Source organism: Dipodomys spectabilis, unplaced genomic scaffold, assembly GCF_019054845.1.
Source record: "Dipodomys spectabilis isolate Male_0828 unplaced genomic scaffold, ASM1905484v1 ptg000492l, whole genome shotgun sequence".
NCBI classification, from domain to species: domain Eukaryota; kingdom Metazoa; phylum Chordata; class Mammalia; order Rodentia; family Heteromyidae; genus Dipodomys; species Dipodomys spectabilis.
Genome location: NW_024871169.1, coordinates 77,978 through 98,335, shown reverse-complemented (window position 1 = coordinate 98,335; position 20,358 = coordinate 77,978). Strand labels below are relative to the sequence as shown.

The following is a 20,358-nucleotide window of genomic DNA, read 5'->3' as shown; positions in this document are numbered from 1 at the left end:
TTGTAAGCATTTATCCAGTACCTGCAGTATGCTTCGTTGAAGAACCCTTCCTTTAGGCCTTTAGCTTCAGTGAATTTAGGGAGCATGTTTTGACAGCTGGATTTAAGTCCCTATCTCCTCACCCTTGCCCGTAAGCCTTCTCTCTAATAGGTCTTGTGCGCATGTATCCTCTATCTGGTAAACATTGATTGAGTGCCTGCTGTCTATTCCATCCCTGCTTTTAGCCACAAGCTTGGCCTGTAATAGATCATGTGAACGTTCACTGAATGTCTTCTATTTGCCTCAAATCCCAGCCCTCTCTCCAAGGAGATTTTTCTCCAAAGGATCTAGAAAGCATTTATTAAGTACCTGACACATATCCCATCCTGAAGCTCCTCTCAGATCTTTCCCTCCAGTGAGTTCCATAAGCATTTTTGAGCCTTTGGTGTGTGACTCATCACCAGACTGTCTCCTCAAAGACCTTCTATAATAAATACTAAAAGCATGTATCGAGTGCCTTCTGCATCCTCCATCCCAAGCTATTTCTTCAAAGGCCTTTCCTTTGGTTGATCCATCTAGCATTTATCAACTGCTTACAGTGTTAGCCTTTTTTAAAGGTTCTTTCCTCCAATATGGTCAGCAAGCATGTTTTGAGTGCCTTCTTGGAAACCCTACACACACACACACACACACACACACACACACACATAACCTTTGCCCAATGCCTTTTCCTTCAGTGGGTTTACTCAGCATGTAATGAGTACCTTTTGCATGACTCAATCTTAGAAACCACCAAGGCCTATGCTTGTAGTTAATCCAATGCTCAGGTATTTAGCAGTTGCTGTGTGCACCACTTCAGTCACTCTTGCAGAAGACTTTTCCTTTTCATCATTCCTTAGCATGTGTAGGGAGCACAGGCTCTGTGCCTTCTCCACTAAAACCTTTCCACCCATGGATGGAGAATCCTGCTTGCAGAGATCAGGTTTCTGCATCCTCCTTCCCAAAGGACTTTTCCTCTAAAAAAATCCAGTGACTGTTTATCAAATGATCATGTGCCCACCCCTAGCCCCTGTCTTGCCAAAGCTTTCTTTTAATGGATACAGTGGATGTATTCCTTTCTGCCATGTACTACATTCTAATTACCTTCCCCGAAGGCCTTTTCCTCCAATGACTCCCATGAGCATCTGCAGAGTCTTCTGTGTGTTCCTGCCTCCTCCCCAGAGACCTTTTCTTCCAGTGGATCCAGTGAGAACATAGTAATGCCTGTTGCATGGAAGGAACACATTCCCTTCAATGCCACTTGGAGAACCTGCCCCAATCACAAGCTCTGCCTCTTCCCTACCTCTTCTTCCATCAATCCAGAGCCCAATTTAGAGGGCTCAGTCCTCTTCCACTCCCTTCACTAACCCTGGGATTCCCTTTCCCAACCTTCAGTCTATACCCCCAAAGGGCCTTTAGTCTATTTAAGCCAGTAAACACTTACTAAGCAGTTATTGTATGAGTCATTCTCAATCTCCTCTTTCCAGGTCTCTGAAGTTCCTGCCCCTGTCTTAAGAACCCACTCTCCAGGGATCCACTTCAGCTGAAATTTATTGAGTACCATTTGTTTACTAGTCAGATTACCCCACCCCCTTCCCCAAGAATCCTTACTTTGCTGCCTTTCTTTCTCTTCAGAGCCATACACACTACAGAAATTTATTACCTTTTTCTATGTGTCAGAATGTGGGAGGCATTTATTATGCATTACAATATACTAGGAAGATCCTTCCTTCTGCTCCCTTTCCGTTTTTTGTGCCAGTACCTGGGCTTGAACTCATGGCCTTGAGCTTTTGCTCAGCGTTTTTTGCTCAAGACTAGCCCTCTACTACTTGAGCCATGCCTTCAGTCCTCCCTCTTTCTTTCTAATGCCAATTACTACCTGGATTTTTCATATATTTTCTTTAATTTAACCCCACAATCTTTGGTGCCTTACCGGGGCTTAAGCTCAGGGCCTTATGCTGTCTCTGAGCTTTATTATTGCCTAAGGCTAGCCCTCTACCACTTGAACCACCCCTCTACTTTTTGGTAGTTAATTGGAGATGAGTCTCATGGACTTTTCTGCTGGGCTGGCTTCAAACCACAATCCTCAGATCTTAGCCTCCTGAATAGCTAAGATTACAGGCATGAGCCACTGGCGCCCAGCTAACCCCACATTCCTTTAACAAACAAGCTATTGTATACTCTAAAGAGTCCTATATTTCCCCCCTCTTCTAGGCCCAATCCCCCGTTTAACAATCCCCATCCTTCTTTCCACACTATATAGTCCTGAAGACTCAGTGTGGCACTATACTTCATTCTAGCTAGATGATGCTCCCCCACTTGGTAGTCATCCCTGAGCTGTCCTTCCCTGTCCCCATTAATCCAGAAAGCACTTATTAATCTCTTACTGTATTCTGTTCAAATAACTGCATTCCTATCTCTTCAGCAGGCTGCTTCACTCTTGTCTCCAGCTGCTCATAAAACATGTATTGATCATGTGCCATAATTCCTTCACCAAAGTCCTCTTCCCTCCCAATGTGTTCCCTTCCTGGCCAAATTTGCTGCATTGGGATCAGCAAACATTAACAAGGCCCCTGCTGTATATTAGGAGTCTCCTCCTTTAGGTGTCTCTTCTCTACTCCAACCCTCAAGGCAGGTTCTTCATTGCTTTTTTCTCCATCCCACCAAGTATTATCTACTAAATATTGACAAGACCTTTTCCATATTGGCAACTCCAGTGGTTTTCATTTTTGCTTTTAATCTTCCAAGCAAGCATTTATTGAGCACCTGCTCTCTTTATCCCAGAAGCTTCTCCAGTTTTTTCCTTCCAGGCAATCAAGCAAATGTTTAGTTAGTGCCTACTATATACGCGGTAACATGGACGAAGGGAAAGAGCTTTTGTACACCAGGCTCAGCATGAGAAAAAGAGCCTTGCATCACCAACTAACAGACTCCCAGACCATGGAAGCTTCCAAGGTTTTATCCTGGAATAAAGGAGGAATTTTGCAAACTGTAACAAATGTACACCTAAGTGAAGTATGATGCTTTCCCCAAAACTTCACCACTCTCATTTCTTCCTGAAGCTTAGCACCTCTGTGCTCTGAAGTTGAAACTTCTGAGTTGAGACTCATCTCTCCATTTCAGAGATAATTTAGTTCCATGTTTTTCAAAAAGGGATTACCTATCAGCCTATGACCAGCATATCACTTTATGTTGAAGGAGAAATGAAAATAGAAAATAATACCATCTTGCACACAGTAAGCAGAGTTTTTAAATAAATTGTCAGTCCAGTAAGGCATATAATATATAATGTATACTACATGTTATATATGACATATGTTGCATGTGTTATGTAATTACTTTGCACTATATAAGCTAATGTGTGTATTTTTCCTCAGAAAACAATATAGGAAATATAAAGTTGCACTTCAAATAGTAAAAGTAATTATTTACTGAAAGTTTTGACATGGGGTCTTGCTATATAGCCCAGACTCGCCTTGAACTCATGATCCTCCTGCCTCAGCTTTCCATGTGCTGGGATTACAGGTATATATCACCATTCCTGGCTAAAGCTTTAATTCCAATTATATATGTATACTTAAGTACATTCTACTATGTATCCTAGAAACATATACATAATTTTAGTATGCAACATTTATGTTACATATTATATAAGGCATATCCTATATTCTATTTGCTCTATAATGTGTCTTATATAATATATATAGCATGGGTTATTATGTAAATATGTTTATAGTGGGTTGTATAAACAATATTTCTTATTGTGGCTTCTTTCCTTAGATAGACTTCCCTGGAGGCAGACCCTTCACCTTCAGCTAGCACCTCTTTTGGTCTCAGTGGCTTACTTGGTGGGTGTTCTATTCACCTCTCTTTGAGGGATCCTTAAGCCTTGTGTCCCCACAAACTTCTCAGCCTCCAGCTGTTCTACTTGTCCACTTACCATGAAAATTGAACAAGGAGTTCCAACAGATGCCCAAGTGGATCACCTGAGTGCGATACTTCTCCTTATCCCTAAAGTGTACCAGCAGCCCTACATCCTCCTAAGTATCAAGGTCATGTTCTCCTGCCATACAGTGACACCTCTTCACTTGGCATGAGAACCCTGAAGTGCCCAGGTGGTGATCATAGTCTAGAGTTTAATGGGATTCTTGCTGTGTCCCCTGGTAGCAGTGTCCCCCCTTGAAGAACCAGGACCTCTAACCTTGCAGAGCCTTGAGGGAACAGGAAGCACAAATTCCCAAAGTGGACCACTGGGATCTATGGTAAGCTGGGCCACTCCTACTTTAACCTCCAAGTTCCAAGATCCATATGCCTTACCTATTAAGAACAAAGCACATGCCATGCCCATTGATTTAGGGCTTATACTGTGGTTTTTATTTTTGTAGATGATGCCATTGGTGCATGGTATCATCTGTCATTTAGGGTCTTAGCTACAGCTACAAAAAAAAACCATATCACTCAAGCTGGCCAACAGCTTCTGGACAGTGTGATATGTAACCAAATTACTTGGTTTCATGGTCACAGACTACTTTGCACTTCTTTACTTTGCTATAACTTGTGTCATTTGGTTTGATGCCTGATCTATGGGATCAAAAGGTGTGGTTCAAACATGGTGGGAGCCCTTGGACAGTGATGCTGGCAGAATTCCTAGTCAGAAAAGGCAAACCATGTATAAAATCTTCCATTCAAAATATATTGCTATACTTTCCATAGTGGAAGGTACCCCAATGTGTAGTCATCCTGCCCCAAGTGGTTGTTTCTTTCGTCTCCTTGAGACATGGTATCATCTGACAGACTCAATGTTGGTCTCAGTTGCTGGCAAGATGGATATTCAGCTATAATGCTGTTGGCCCACATGTAGCTTCTTTCTCTGCTGCTATTGCCACTTGATTCGTGTGCCCATCTGCTAGCACTGGGATGGCTGATTACAGAGGCTGGCTGACATCATCTGGCTGACTCATCCTATCTATCTGGTTGCTTAGTGCCACTTCCATGGTGGATGATGGCTGGTAGGTGTTGCACACAATACAAAGATCTTTCCTGCACCCTTTTTGCCCACTCCCATATGTCTACCCACCTTTTTGTATCCCAGACTGCATCTGTCCTGAAATTCAATCTTTTGCCTTCCCGGCCTTTGGGCCTTTGACCAACCAGCCGAGCCATTTACCATTACCCATAAATGCATATATAGTCTAATCTGGATCTACTGCCTTTTTCTTTCTTTTTTTTGGGGGGGGGGGGTGGGAGTCCAGTCATGGGGCCTGAACTCTGGGCCTGGGCGCTGTTGCTCAACTCTTCAGCTCAAGGCTAGCGCTCTACCACTTGAGCCACAGTGCCACTTCTGGCTTTTTTTCTTTTTTGCTTATGTGGTGCTGAGGAATCGAACCCAGGGCCTCATGCATGCAAGGCAAGCACTCTACCACTGAGCCACCTTCCCAGCCCGCTACTGCCTTTTTCACACAAAGTATAGACTACCACGTACACAGCCCAATGGTCCACTATTGGGGGCTCTGGCACTGTCTTCCAAGGATGCTCAAAGTGCAGCTGTGGTGTAGCCACTGTCCATTTTTTCAGCTTTCACTCACAGATTGGGGCAATCCATTTCTGACACAAGCTTAGTCATTATCCTCTTTTCACAGCTGATTGGAAGTCTTTTAGCTGAGGGTGAAATGCCAGCATGCTAATTGTGGACAACATGGAGATCTGGGTTATCCACTCATACAGCCTGCTTGGCCTTGCAAGGGCTCAGTCCTGAGGCTACAGGTCCCATCTGATTATTACATGTTGTATGTGACAGAACCTGGCTTGTAATGAACTGTCCTGGATGCACAGTTATTTGGTGACCCATGGTCAAGCATTCTATATCTATCTACTAGTATTCTGGTTGATTAGGTTTCTCACAGAGCATATAATTTGGCCAGGAATGATGACACACATCTGTAAACCCAGAACTGGGGAGGCTGAAGCAGGAATGAAACTTAAAGGCTAATTTGAACCACATAGCAAGTTACAAGACAGCCTGGACTATAAAGTGAGACTATCTCAAAAACAAAAAGACAAATAATTCTCAGCTACAGATGGCGTGGCATGACTCCAGGATTCTGAAGGCCTCTCACTTGGGCTTCTCATAAGCTCCACATTGTGTCTTTCCCCACTAAGACACCTCCAGTATCTTATGGTCTATGTGTCAGGACAGCATGTTCCACATCCTAGACCTGCTGCACAGCACTTTTGTGCTCTGGGCCTCAGCTTCACATGTCACCTGAAACATGGGTCAGAGCAGTATTTCCAGGTATAGAACACAATGCTTCCAGAATCTAGAAGAGGCAGTCTGGCTCTTGTGTTTCTCTTCATGATGGAAGAGGCGAGATGCAATGCTACTCTGTTTGGAGGTGCATACTTTGGACCACTGGATCCCTAAAACTTCTGCTTATGTGGTAGGTCCCTGAGTATTTGTAAGGTTTATCTCCTTCCCTCTGAAACACATGTAATATTTTTGAGAATCTCACTATGTACCCCAGGCTGATCTTGAAACCTACTACCTCTCTTCTACCTCAGCCTCCCAAGTACTGGGATTACAGATGTGTACCACCATACCCAGCTTGGAGCACATGTGTCTTATCAAGGCAATATGCTAACCATCTTTTACCCATCTTACATAATTGTATGATGTAACTGATATAATTGTCCAGTGTGATATTCTGTGGGATGTCCAGATGGTACAGATTCCTTTGGACTATATTATGACACAAATTGATAGAAATAACATCACCCTATGGCAAGACCATAAACGAATTTTGTTGTAAGTCCCATGTGAAAGTGAGATGTTTCTGATCTTCCTTTCTAATCAAAATTAAAAAGAATATGCTTGCTAGGTGCTGGTCACTCACACCTGCAATCTTAACTACTCAGGAGGCTGAGATCTGAATATCGCAGTTCAAAGCCAGCCTGAAAAATCTGTGAGACTCTTATTTCCAATTAACCACTAAAAAGCTGGAAGTGGAGGTATGGCTCAAGTGGTAGAGAACCTTGAGTGAAAAAGCCAAGCAAGAGTGGAAGGACCTGAGTTCAAGCCTGAGTACTGGTGTGCACACATGCGTGTGCATACACACACACACACACACACACACACACACACACACACACGAGAAGAGTATGTTTGCTAAATTGGTGGCCACCTGCCATATATAAGGTCTTATTTATCTACTGTAGTGATGATAGTGTGTCTGGAGGGATAGCAAAATCAGAGGTAATATCTTTTTAAGGACCAACAGCCTTCTTGGAGACCAACACTTCTGCATCCTCTAATCCTTCTGAGTAGTTCTAATTTCTACTATCACCACTGGAATAATACAGTTTTTCTTTTGATGTATTATTTTCTCATTTTGTTTTTGGAAGTATTGGGATTAAACCAAGGGCCTCATGCGTGTTAAACAAGTATGGCACCACTGAGCTGACCCCCTCCACCCAGGCTGATTTACTTCTCTGATCAGAGCACAGGGATATGTGCCATTTCAGAAGTGTCCATTTGGACATTCTTACTGTGATAGCTCTCCTCAAAGACCAAGGAACCCATGTCAGAGTCATTCCAATTATGTATTTGTGAACTGGAGAAGTGACTATTTTGTGGATCTCTGGATCCAGGCAACCCACAGTGAGCAGGACATGAGTGTTGGTCTGGTTTCCAGAAGAGGTAAGGGTAGATCCTGAGAGCAATAGACATTGACTTATAAATCACTTGTTTCATTTGAGGCCTTCTGCATAATGTTCCAACAGAGGAAAGTGCTATATCCAAAGAGAAGTGGGCTGCTTCTGTAAGCACAGTGGGTTAAAGTGAGTCTCTAAGTTCAAGGTGTTTATATCTGCTCAGATATCCCCACCCCAAGCCTCAAGGATCCACTCTCATGTTAGGGCTCTGAGCATGGCACAAGAGAATGTTAGGCCTGAAAGTTCATCTTCTCTAAAGCTCTGCCACACTTACTAGTAAATCCGGAGTCTATTTTTCCCCTTTCTGCCCTCTGGCTGCAAACGATTTCCTTAAATGAAGCCAAGGAGGTCCTCTGGTTTTACATTAGCTTTGAATTGATGATGATTCACCCGGAGTGTGTCAGATGTTTCTTCAGCTCATCAGTGACATTTAGCAAACAGTCACCCCAATCTGGTTACCATTTCCCTTGCCCCTCTCAATTGCCAAGGATATTTCACCAGCTGGCTCACTCCCTTCCACCAGATTCCTCTTACAGTCCACAGGCAGAAAAAGTCAATTGCTGCTCCCAAAGGCCAGTGGCCTGGGCTTTCATTCTCCCTGACAGGAGAAAAGATTGCATCTTAGCTGGGTGCCGGTAACTTATCCCTATAATCCTAGCTATTCAGGAAGCTGAGATCTGAGGATTGTGATTTGAAGCCAGCCAGGGCAGGAAAATCCCTGAGACTCTTATCTCCAATTAAGCACCAGAAAAGCCAAACTGGAGCTGTAGCTCACGTGGTGGAGCACTATATTGATCAAAAATCTCAGGGATGCAGGGCACTGGTTGTTCATGCCTGTAATCCTAGCTACAAAGGGTGAGATCCAAGAATCACGGTTCAAAGCCAGCCTAGGCAGGAAAGTCTGTGAGACTCATCTCCAATTAACCACCAGAAAACTGGAAGTGGTTCTGTGGCTCAAAGTGGTAGAGTGCTAGCCTTGAGCAAAAATCTCAAGGACAGTGCCCAGGCTCTGAGTTCAAGCCCAATAGCTGACAAAAAGAAAGAAAGAAAGAAGGAAAGAAAGAAAAAAAAGAAAGAAAGGAAGGAAGGAAGGAAGAGAAAGAAAGAAAGAAAGAAAGAAAGAAAGAAAGAAAGAAAGAAAGAAAGAAAGAAAGAAAGAAAAGGGACAGTGCCTGTTCCTGAGTTCAAGTCCAGGACCTGCCCAAAAGAAAAGGCTGCTTCATCTTCAACATCATAGGACCCACCAGAGCATATGGCTTGAATGGCATTCAGCTTATGACACAGCCAGACCTTCTGCATAGTGCTTTGCTTAACTCCAGCATGTCAGGGGCCATTTGAGCTGCACCTTACCTCCTACCACTGATGGATCTTTACTCCCAGGTGGCCGTTAGGAGACCTTGCTCCAGAATCACATCGAATATTCTCTGTGGTTTGACCTCTTTGGCCTACTGTCCTAGGCTAACTTCCTGCAAATGGCCTCTGAGGCAAAGGTTTGCACCCAGGAGGCTTTCTGGGAATGCTTTTGGGTCAACAAAGGTTGCATGGAGGGAGAGACTGGTTTCTCATTTGATTGGGCTTGAAGCCTCAGCTCATTTCAGAACAAGATGGTGAGGAGTCTGGAGTGAGACAAAGAGACTGAATATCAGAAATAGGCTAGGGGCTGCCCTCGGGAAGTAGGTATAACCTCAGCCAAAGCAGTTACCTATGACAGAATTCAGTTCCCAGTGGGGACAAAGCCATCAGTAGTCAGCAGCTGATATTCAAAATGCATTAATCCTGGTTAAGAAAAACATTGAGAAATGTGATATAGGCTTATCATTTATGCTTGCCATCAGTTTATATATGAAAAAAGTATATTTATAGATATAAAATGTGGAAAAATCTCTCCCAATGCTTGTAACTTGTAGTTATGAAGTATGTATGAGAGAAACAGACACAGAGACAGAGAGATCAATAGAGAGAGAGGCAGCAAAAGGAAACAGCTAGGCTAGGAATATGGCTCACATTTGCCTAACATGTGCAAAGCACTGACTCCCATCCCAAGCACCACAAAGAGAAAGGAAATCATGCACTTTGGTTCTCCTGTATACATCAGTGAAGTCACCAGAGCTATCTGTGCAGTACATATGTATCAGAAAATCTGACAATGTATGGGCATGTCAATGACTGGTAGCCCACCCCACCCCCCATCCTTTTCTTCCATGAGAAACGTGATTGAGCTTCTGTCTATGGAGAAGTCTATTAGGTAGGAATCCCTGGGCAAAGAGGCCACTGGAAACTGAGTTTAGCTAAGATGGGGCAGGGATGATGACAGAGCAGTTTGTGATGTGTCTGCTGCTGCTCCTCCACCTCCTTCCTGTGGCTTTCCCCTCATCCTCAGCTGCATTCCTTCCTGCCCCCATCACTGCTGGCTGCAGCTTCTTTAGAACCACCCCCAGCCAGCACGGCTCAATCTGCTTCTCCTCAGACACAGCTGCCCACCCACAGTGGTGCTATGGTCCTCATAGCACAGCATGCCCATGGCTGAGGTGTTTCAGCCCTTAGGAAGGGGCCAGAGAACAGGGAGCTGGGCACTGAGACCCAAATGGGTACCAAAATACATACAACCACAGGACCATGTCATATACTTGTCCTCTGTGAGGTTCTTCTCTATTTATAAACATCCATGAAAGCTTAAAATCTTTTATAATGGGCATAGCACTATTCATTTTGTAACACTTTTCTGGGACATTGATAATAGATGTGTGATGAGCAGATCATATTTTAGGAAATGCCTGCTCTCTATGGTTTATGAACACTCTTCTTTTCAAGGTCTGCAATGCCCTTTACAGACCTCCCCATGAGCATTACAATAGACTTCATTGTTCACAAAGGATTCACTGCTGATTTTTTTCAAAGTAGTTCAACAAATTGAAAGCACTGTGTTGCTTCTATAGCAGCACTGAAGGGGTAAGGGGGTCAAGGGATCAACTTGGATATTGTCTTCCTATCTGAGATTTCAGCACTGATGAATGTGCCCTTCTATTTTCCTCTCCAGGGCAAAATACTTCAAAGGGAAGAAGATCCATGGAGAAATTGACATTAAAGTAGAACAGGTAAATTGGATCAAGTGGACTTTGGGGCTCAACTGTCTAGACCAAAAACTAATTGGTCATTTTCCTATGAAATGGGTGAATCATCAATTTTCTTTCTTTTCCAGGCTGAATTCTCTGATCTTAATCTCGTGGCCCATGCCAATGGTGGATTCTCTGTGGATATGGAAGTTCTAAGGAATGGGGTCAAGGTTGTGCGGTAAGTTTTAAAAGGGTACCTATTTCAGGGGAGGGGGCTTTGCTGGTCCTGGGGCTTGAACTCAGGACCTAGGTGCTGACCCTGAGCATTTTTTCTCAAGACTAGTGCTCTACCACTTGAGTCACAGCTCCACTTTTGACTTTTTGCTGGTTAATTGAAGATAAGAGTCTCATGGACTTTCCTGTCCTGGATGGTTTCAAAGCACAATCATCAGATCTCATCCTCCTGAGTAAATAGGATTACAAGTGTGAGCCACCCAGTGCCTGGTGTGTGTGTGTGTGTGTGTGTGTGTGCAAGAGAGAGAGAGAGAGAGACAGACAGAGAGAGAGAGAGAGAGAGAGAGAGAGAGAGAGAGAGAGAGAGAGAACGTGTGCTACCATTGAAGCCTGAATTCAGGTCCTGGGCTTGGTCCCTGAGATTTTTCTTCTTAAGGCTAGAGCTCTACCACTTGAGCCAAAGCTCTGCTTCTGGCTTTTTGCTGCTTAATTGTCACTGGCAATCCAACCTAAAAAGGGTATCTTGTGGGGGAGAATGATGGGAAGGGTGACATTGATCAAGATGCTGATTTGTTTAATTGTAAACCTTTTGTGCACCTACTTATAGATGATTTTTAAAAATAGTTTTTAAAAAGGGTATACTGGTGTGGTAGGAGAGGCACAAGGATTACCTTAGAGCTTCTGCAAATGAGACCTTAGGCACAGAACATGACAAGAAAGCTTTTCTTCTGAAGAAGAGCCAAGGATCTCAGCAGGCTACAAGGCAAACTTTTCAATTATTCATTCAACATTTCTTTCACACCTACTGCAGCACTTGAAATCCAACATGGATTTATTGAGCACTTACTGTGTACAGAGAGCTTTGGATGTACTAGTGAATTAAACCCACCAAAGAGAAGACAAGAAAACCCTCAGGACATCTTTCTGTGGGATATACACAATAAATGACAAAATGTAAAAGTACTGAGAAAATATCAGAGCAATAGGGAAGATATAAGGGTTAGTGGATGCTGACTGGGTGTGAAGGTTGGATAAGGTAGCCTGCTAGCATGAAAGGCAGATGAGGAACGACCTACAGAAGGAGGAATGATCCATGCAGACACCTAGGGGGACATATTTAGGGCAGAGCGAGCAGCTCCTGTAGAGAACCTGAGGCCAGAATCTGTTACAGGCAGTTTACTTTGAGGCCAGCTGGTTGTCTGGCTGTGCCCAGGGAGGTGGCAGAGACAAATTGGGGAGCAGCACATTGACCTTGGCAAGGAGGAAGGCAGCCAGGAAGGGTTGCAAAGCTATCAGCAGATGGAAAAAGGATAAGAATGATGGTCTGGGTAGAACCTCTTCAATTTCTGGGAACTCTTAAGACTTAGAAACTCAGTCTTTATTCCATGGGTGGTGGGAAGCTTGTGGACGAACACTCAACACATCTGTCCATTCTTCCCTTCCCTCCCTCTACCAGGTCTTTGAAACCCGACTTTGTGCTGATCCGCCAGCATGCCTTCAGCATGGCACGCAATGGAGACTACCGCAGTTTGGTCATTGGTCTGCAGTATGCTGGAATCCCCAGTGTCAACTCTTTGCATTCTGTCTACAACTTCTGTGACAAGCCTTGGGTGGTAAGTGACAGAAATGCCTCATTTATGCATATGGGAGCCTAGAATAACTATGTGACTTTTACGAACTGAGGATGAGAAGTTAGTATATTTGGCAGCTTTCAATTACTCTAACAAATAGCCTGAGATAATTGACTTAGAGGAAATGTTTATTTTGGCTCAGAGTTTTAGAAGTTTCAATCCATGATAAAGTGGGCCTGTTGCTTGTAGTCTGTAGTGAGGCAGGGCCTCATGGCAGAGGAGCATGAAAAAAGCTAAGTCACTCCCATTGTGGCCTAGAAGTGAAAAAGAAAGGGAGATAGGTCCCATAGTTCCCTTCATGGGTATTCCCCTAGTGAACTGAAAACTTCTTACCTCTTCAAGTTTCCACCATCTCCCAATTATACCACTCTCAGAAACAAGTCTTTTACCACATGGGGCTTTAGAGGACATGTCAGATCTACAGTGCAGTACCTGGGGTCTCAGATTGGGAACCACTTCAGATGAAGAACTCACTGACCTATGCCTCCTGGTTCTTATAGTTTGCCCAAATGGTTCGGCTGCACAAGAAACTGGGGACAGAGGAATTCCCTCTGATTGATCAGACCTTCTATCCCAATCACAAAGAGATGGTAAGTTTGGAGAAGGAGTCAGGACTCATAAAGTATGGTCATTGGGTGTTCAGTATTATCAATCAGGGTGATATCAGAATGCCTTGGTGGGCCTGGGAAGGTCCCATATTGCTTTAGGATATAGTCTATTAAGACAAGGCAAATGCCGGGCACCTGTAATCCTAGCTACTCAGGAGGTTGAGATCTGAAGATCGTGGTTCAAAGCCAGCCCAGGCAGGAAACTCTGTGAAACTCTTATCTCCAATAAACCATCAGAAAACCAGAAGTGGTACTGTGGTAGAGCACTAGCCTTGAGCTGAAGAGCTGAGGGACAGTCCTCAGGCCCAGGGTTCAAGCCTCATGACTGACAAAAAAAAGACAAGGCAAGTGTCACTTATCCAGAATACTTGGAACCAGAAATTTTAGATTTGAGATTTTTAAAAAACATTTTAATGTATTTGCATATGCATAATAAGATGGTTTTGGAATGAGTCTCAAGTCTAAACACAAAATTCATTTTTGTTTCATATGGCACCTATACACATAGACCAAAATTAGTTGTTGCTGGTGGTAGTTTTTTTTATGCCAGTTCTATGGCTTAAACTCAAGACCTGGGCACTGTCCCTGAGATTTTTGTTTGTTCAAGGCTAGTTCTACCACTTGAGCCACAACTCTACTTCTGGCTTTTTGGTGGTTAATTGGAGATAAAAGCTTCATGAACTTTCTTGCCCTGGCTGGCTTCAAACTACCATCCTCAGATCTCAGCCTCCTGATTAGTTAAGATTACAGGCAAAAGCCACTGGTACCCAGCTAATTTGGTTGTATACCAGGGCTTGAAATTCTGGGCTTACTTGCTTGGCTGGCACAGTACCACTTGAGCTATGCTTTCAGTTCTGCTGGTTAACTGGAGATGGAAGTCTTGTACTTTTTTACCTGGGCTAACTTTGAACCATGATCCTCTAGATTTCAGCTCCTAAGTAGCTAGAATTGTAGGCATGAACCACTGGCACTCAACTTCCAAATTAGTTTCGTATTAGTTTTTTGTATTAGTTTAATGATCTTGTATTTTGGCTGAGACCTGTCATATGAAGTCAGATGTAGGTTATAGTTGTGGCATCATGTTGGAACTAAAAACATTTCAGTGTTTGGAACATTTCAGATTTTGAAGTTTTGGATTAGGAATGTTCAACTTGTACTATGAATTTATTAGTGGATATAAGTGTGATTAAGTCATCAATCCCAATATTTGTCAAACCTGTTGCTTATGTTATCTATTCTTGTTAGTATTAAAATTAATTTCAACTCCAGCACCAGTGGCTCATGCATGTAATCCTAGCTATTCAGGAGGCTGAGATCTGAGGATCACAGTTGAAATTGAGTTCAGGCAGAAAAGTCTGTGAGACTCTTATCTCCGGTTAACCACCAGAAAACCAGAAGTGGCACTGTGGCTCAAAGTGGTAGAGCACTAGCCTTGAGCTGAAGAGCTCAGCGACAGTGCCCAAGCCCAGAGTTCAAGCCCTACACCTGACATAAATAAATAAAGAAATACATAAATACATACATAAATAAAATGACTTTCAAGTGTATATTGACAGAATGAACACAACAAATACATTGCATGTATCAAGTCATTGTTACTAACATTATAAAATATTTCTCCTGATAGAATATTTTCTTTTTTGGCAGTACTGAGGTTTCACTTCAGGAACTCACACTCTTGCTGGCTTCCTGTTGGTTATTGTGGAGATAGAATTGTGCAAGACCTGGGATGGTTATGAACCACAACCCTCCAGATCTCAGGCTCCTGAGTAGCTATAATTATAGACGTGAGCCACTGGCACCTGGATGTAATAGAAATTCTACACAAATTTCAAATCAATATTGCCAATAAAAATTGAAGCAATGTTACAAATTAAACTGATCAGAAATAGAAATGAATCATTAGTTACTAGTATCATAAAATATAGTCACTATTATTGCAAAATATCAATATTACAAAGTATGCTCTCATATTGTATCTGTTTTGAAGTACATGAAAAAGATGAATTATTATTACTAATATTGAATTTAATAAATATTATAATTTATTCCTAGTATTACAAATTAGTTTTATTAATATAAATGATTAGTACTTATTGTGAATTGAGCTCTAATTACTAAGAGAAATAAAATAAATATATCTGGATGTTTGTGGCTCACACCTGTAATTTTAGCTACTCAGGAGGCTGAGATCTGAGAATCAAAGTTTGAAGCCAGCCCCAAAAGAAAAATCCATGAAGGTTGGGAATGTGGCTTAGTGGTAGAGTGCTTGCCTAGCATGCATGAAGCCCTGGGTTTGATTCCTCAGTCCCACATAAACAGAAATAGCCAGAAGTGGCATTGTAGCTCATGTGGTAGTATGCTAGCCTTGAGCACAGAGAGCCTCAGGGACAGTACCCAGGGCCTGAGTTCAAGCTCCAAGTCTGGCAAAAAAATCCATGAGACTCTTACCTCCAATTAACCAGCAAAGAGCCAGAAGTGGAGGTACAGCTCAAGTATAGAATGCCTGCTGTGAGCAAGCCAAGCATGTACTTGAGGCCCTGCCTCATACTGGCAAAAAAGAAAAGGACAAAAGCAATGTTATGACTTAAGTTCACTAAGGAAATCCAATTTGTCTATCATTATTATTATTCTACATTCTTGGAGAACAGGATAGGAGAATGCAGTTAGGAGTGTGGCTCTAGGGGCTGGGAAGGTAGCTCAGGGGTAGAGCGCTTGCCTTGCATGCATGAGGCCCTGGGTTCGATTCCTCCACACCACATAAGCAAAAAGAAAAAAAGCAAAACAAAGAACTCCCACTCATCTAGTCGAACCACTACTAAATATCCCCATGCTGCTGATCACATGTATGGTGTATATGTGTACACCGTTATATGTTATAGACTCTGATAGACAATTTGCTCCAGGAAAGTTAGAATGAACTTGTGACTTTAAATGAGCATCATTATTCCACAATACTGTGAAATTCGGGAGATTATGTAATCACTTAATCACAATCAAAAAAAAAAAAAAAGAACCTCGGGGAAGGTAGGGAGGGAAGGGATAGTAGAGGGAAAACAATGGAGGGGGTAACAATGCTCAATAGGAAGTGTACTCATTACCTTACTCATGTAATTATAACCCTCTGTATAGTATCTTTACAATAAAAAATAAAAAAATTTAAAAAAAGAAAAAAAGCCAGAAGTGGCGCTGTGGCTCAAGTGGTAGAGTGCTAGCCTTGAGCTGAAAAGCTGAGGGACAGTGCCCAGGCCCAGAGTTCAAGCCCCACAACTGGACTCAAAAAAAAAAAAAAAAAAAAAGAGTGTGACTCTTGTACCCAGAATACTGTATGGAAATCTTTGTTCCACAACTTAGCAACTACTTAACATAGGAGAAGTTATTTTAATCTCCCATATCTAAGTTTACCCATCTGCAAACTGTAGGTAGTAATAGTTTCTACTTCATAGAGTTGATGTGATAATTAAATTACTTACTAAAAGTAAAGTGGTTAAAATAGTGCTCCTGGCCAATCTTCACTACTGCCTCAGTGTTGACAAAGCTCTCCTATTTCTACTTGATTTTTTTCTTAATCAGGAGAGCATGTTGGACTTTGTGAAATGTGTTTGCTATACTTATTGACATGATCATGTAGCTTTTGTCTTTTATGAACATTACATTATATTAATTAAATGTAATTATATATTTCATTAATTGATTTTCATAAAAGTCAATAGGTTTGTAAATTTGTTTATAATGAATCTGGGTGTAGACATTTGCATTCCTGTGCTAAATCTCCCAGATCATGGTGTACATCCTTCTTAGGTGTTATAGAATTTTGTTAAAGGTTAAGTAATCTATATTCAAAGGATAATTTTCTTTCATAATGATACCTTTAATTTTGTTATCAGGGTAAAATTGTCCATAGACCATATTCCCTCCTCTTGTGTTTTTGGAAAAATTGATGTTTTTCTTTTCAACATTTGGTTGAATTTACCAGTGAAGGCATCTAGTACTGGGCATTTCTTCATAGGAAGTTTTTAATATTCTAATATATCCAGGCGCTGGTGGCTCATAATTCTAACACTAGCTAATCAAGAGGCTGAAATCTGAGGACCATAGTTCAAAGCCTTCCTGAGCAGTCCAATCCAAGAGAATATTATCTCTAATTGACCAGCAGTAAGACAGAGATGGAGGTGCAGTTTAAGTGGTAGAGTGCCAGCCTTGAGTGAAAAAGCTTAGCAAGAGCATGGGGCCTTGAGTCGAAGCCCCAGTATTGACTTGTGCGCATGTGCATGTTCACACACACACACACACACACACACACACACACACACACACACACACACACACACAGAGAGATTCTAATCTAGTCTCGGCTTATTATAAGTATGTTCAAATTTCTACCTTTTTATTCTGAAATAAAGATCTTTGCCAGGCACAGGTGGCTGACTCCTATAATCCTAGCTACTTAGAAAGATGAGATCTGAGGGTCACAGTTGGAAGCCAGCCCTGGCAGAAAAGTCTGTGAGACTCTTATCTCTAATAAAATAAAATAATTTTTAAAAATCTGGAAATGGTGCTGTGGCTTAAGTGGTAGAGCACTACCCTTAAATACAAAGAGGCTCAGGGATAGCACTAAGGCTGAGTTCAAGCCCCAGGACCAACAAAAATAAATAAATAAATAAATAAAGTATTTCAGGGCTGGGAAGGTGGCTCAGTGGTAGAGCGCTTGCCTTGTATGCCTGAGGCCCTGGGTTCAATTCCTCAGCACCACATAAGCAAAAAGAAAAAAAAAGCCAGAAGTGGCACTGTGGCTCCAGTGGTAGAGCACTAGCCTTCAGCTGAAGAGCTGAGGGACAGCACCCAGGCCCAGAGTTCAGGCCCCATGACCGGACCCCCCAAAATAAAGTATTTCATACAAAGTTAGTATTTTTATAATTATGATAAAGCAAATACATGTGGGAGCCCATTATTTCTGGTAACTAAGAGTATAAATATCTTCCATAGATTTATTTTTCATTATTTTATTGTGAACTGGTACGGGAACTTGAACTCCAGGCTTCTCATTCCTGCTTGACTTCTTTTGCACAAGGCTGGAATTCCAACACTTGGAATTCCACACCTCCACTTCTGGAGTCTCACAGACTTTTCTGCCTGGGCTGGCTTTGAACCATAATTCTCAGATTTCAGCCTCCGGAGTAGCTAGGATTACAAGCACAAGCCACTGCACCTAGATTTTCCTTATATTGTTATGAACATCAATTAGTTGTACAAGGTTTCATTTTGACAAGCCCATATGTAAATACTTGCTGCCTCCATTCCTCTTCCTCATCCGCCTTCTCTTTTACTCATATACCATATTTTCTATACCCACTTATCTGTTTGTAGGCATCTAGGCTGACTGTATTACTTGGCTATTGTGAAACAGCACTACTATAAAACATGAATGTGCCGGGTGCCAGTGGCTCACACCTGTAATCCTAGCTATCAAGGAGGCTGAGATCTGAGGATCAGGGTTCAAAGCCAGCCCAGGCAGAAAAGTCCGTGAGACTCTTATCTGCAATTAACCACCAGAAAACCAGAAGTTGAAGAACCTTACATGTTAACTGCACTAATTTACATTTCCACCCACATTGTATAAAGGTTCCTTTTCCTCTACATCTTGACAGACAGAATTTGTTTTTGTTTTCTTTTCTTATTTTTATTGGTACTGGGGTTTGAACTAAGGGTCATGTTCTTGCTAGGCAGATGTTCTACCATTTGAGCCTGTTTTGTTTTCTTGTCTTTTTTTCTTTTATTCTTTTTTCCCACACAAGAGACATTTATTTCTCACAGTTCTGGTGGCTAGTAAGTCAGAGATCAGGATACCAACATGATTGGATTGTGGTGAGGTCTCCCCTCTTGGCCTACAAAGAGCTGTCTAATGACTATGCCTTCATTAAGAGAGAGGGTGGGGCAGGCAGATGATAATAGATTTTTTTTGTTTTCCTGATTATAGCCTCTCTAATTAGGATAAGATGGAATCTCAATGTAGTTTTTTTTATTTGTATTTTTTGCTATCAGTTCTGGGGCTTGAAATCAGGACCAGATGCAGTCCCTGAGCTTTTGTGCTCAAAGCTAGTACTCTATTGCTTCAGCCAGAGCTCCACTTCTGGCTTCTTGGTAGTTTATTGGAAATAAGAGTCTCACGGACTTTCCTGCCCGGGCTGGCTTGGAATCTCAATTCTCAGATGTCAGCCTCCTAAGTAGCTAGGATTACAAGCATGAAGCTCCAGCTCCCAGTTAGATTTGTATTTTGATTTGCATCTCCTTTATGGTTTTTTCCTGGATCCTATCTGTGTGTTTTATTACATTTGTTGGCTTGCATATGTTAAACTAGACTTGCATCCATGGAAAGATACCACCTTAATCATGATGTATTATCTTCTTAATGTGTTGTTGAATTCAGTTTATAAGCATTTTATTGAGATTTTTACATTTGTGCTCATCTAAGAAATTGGTTTACACTTTTCCTTTTTTTTTTTTTTGGATCCGGTCTTGGGGCCTGAACTCGGGGCCTGGGTGCTGTCCCTCAGCTCTTCAGCTCAAAGCTAGCGCTCTACCACTTGAGCCACAGCACCACTTCCGGCTTTTTTCTTTTTGAGTATGTGGTGCTGAGGAATCGAACCCAGGGCCTTAGGCATGCAAGGCAAGCGCTCTGCCACTGAGCCAACTTCCCAGCCCTACACTTTTCCTTTTTGTGTGTCCTTAGCCAATTTTAATATCAGAGTACTACTGGCTTCATAGAATGACCTTGATAGTATAGCACTCCCTATTTATTTCTTGAAATCGTTTGAGAAGCATTGATGTTGGTTCTTTAACAATTGGGTAGAATTCAGCAGTGACTCCATCTGGTCCTGGGCTCTTCTTTGGTGGGGGGTCTCCTTACAGCTGCTTCAGTCTTAATCTTCTTACTCATTATACATCTGTTTAAGTGCCCTATATTCTCTTGGCTCAATTTTGGTAAATTATATGACTCTAGAAATTTATTTATTTCTTCTAGATTTTTCCAGATTATTGAATTATGTCTTCAAATTTCCCTGATTATACTTTGAATTTCATATCTGTCATTATATCCCCCTTTTATCT

At 42.1% G+C, this 20,358-nt stretch overlaps 1 protein-coding gene across 3 annotated transcripts in view; it reads left to right on the top strand.

Annotated features, from left to right (window-relative positions):
* Positions 1–20,358, top strand: part of Syn1 (synapsin I) — a 68,429-nt gene that overhangs the window by 845 nt on the left and 47,226 nt on the right. For all 3 annotated transcript variants that reach the window (XM_042669184.1, XM_042669182.1, XM_042669183.1), the window contains exons 2-5: positions 10,763–10,820; positions 10,925–11,016; positions 12,469–12,625; positions 13,144–13,233. In XM_042669184.1, the coding sequence (XP_042525118.1) occupies positions 10,763–10,820; positions 10,925–11,016; positions 12,469–12,625; positions 13,144–13,233 (397 nt within the window). The remainder of the gene's footprint in view (positions 1–10,762; positions 10,821–10,924; positions 11,017–12,468; positions 12,626–13,143; positions 13,234–20,358) is intronic.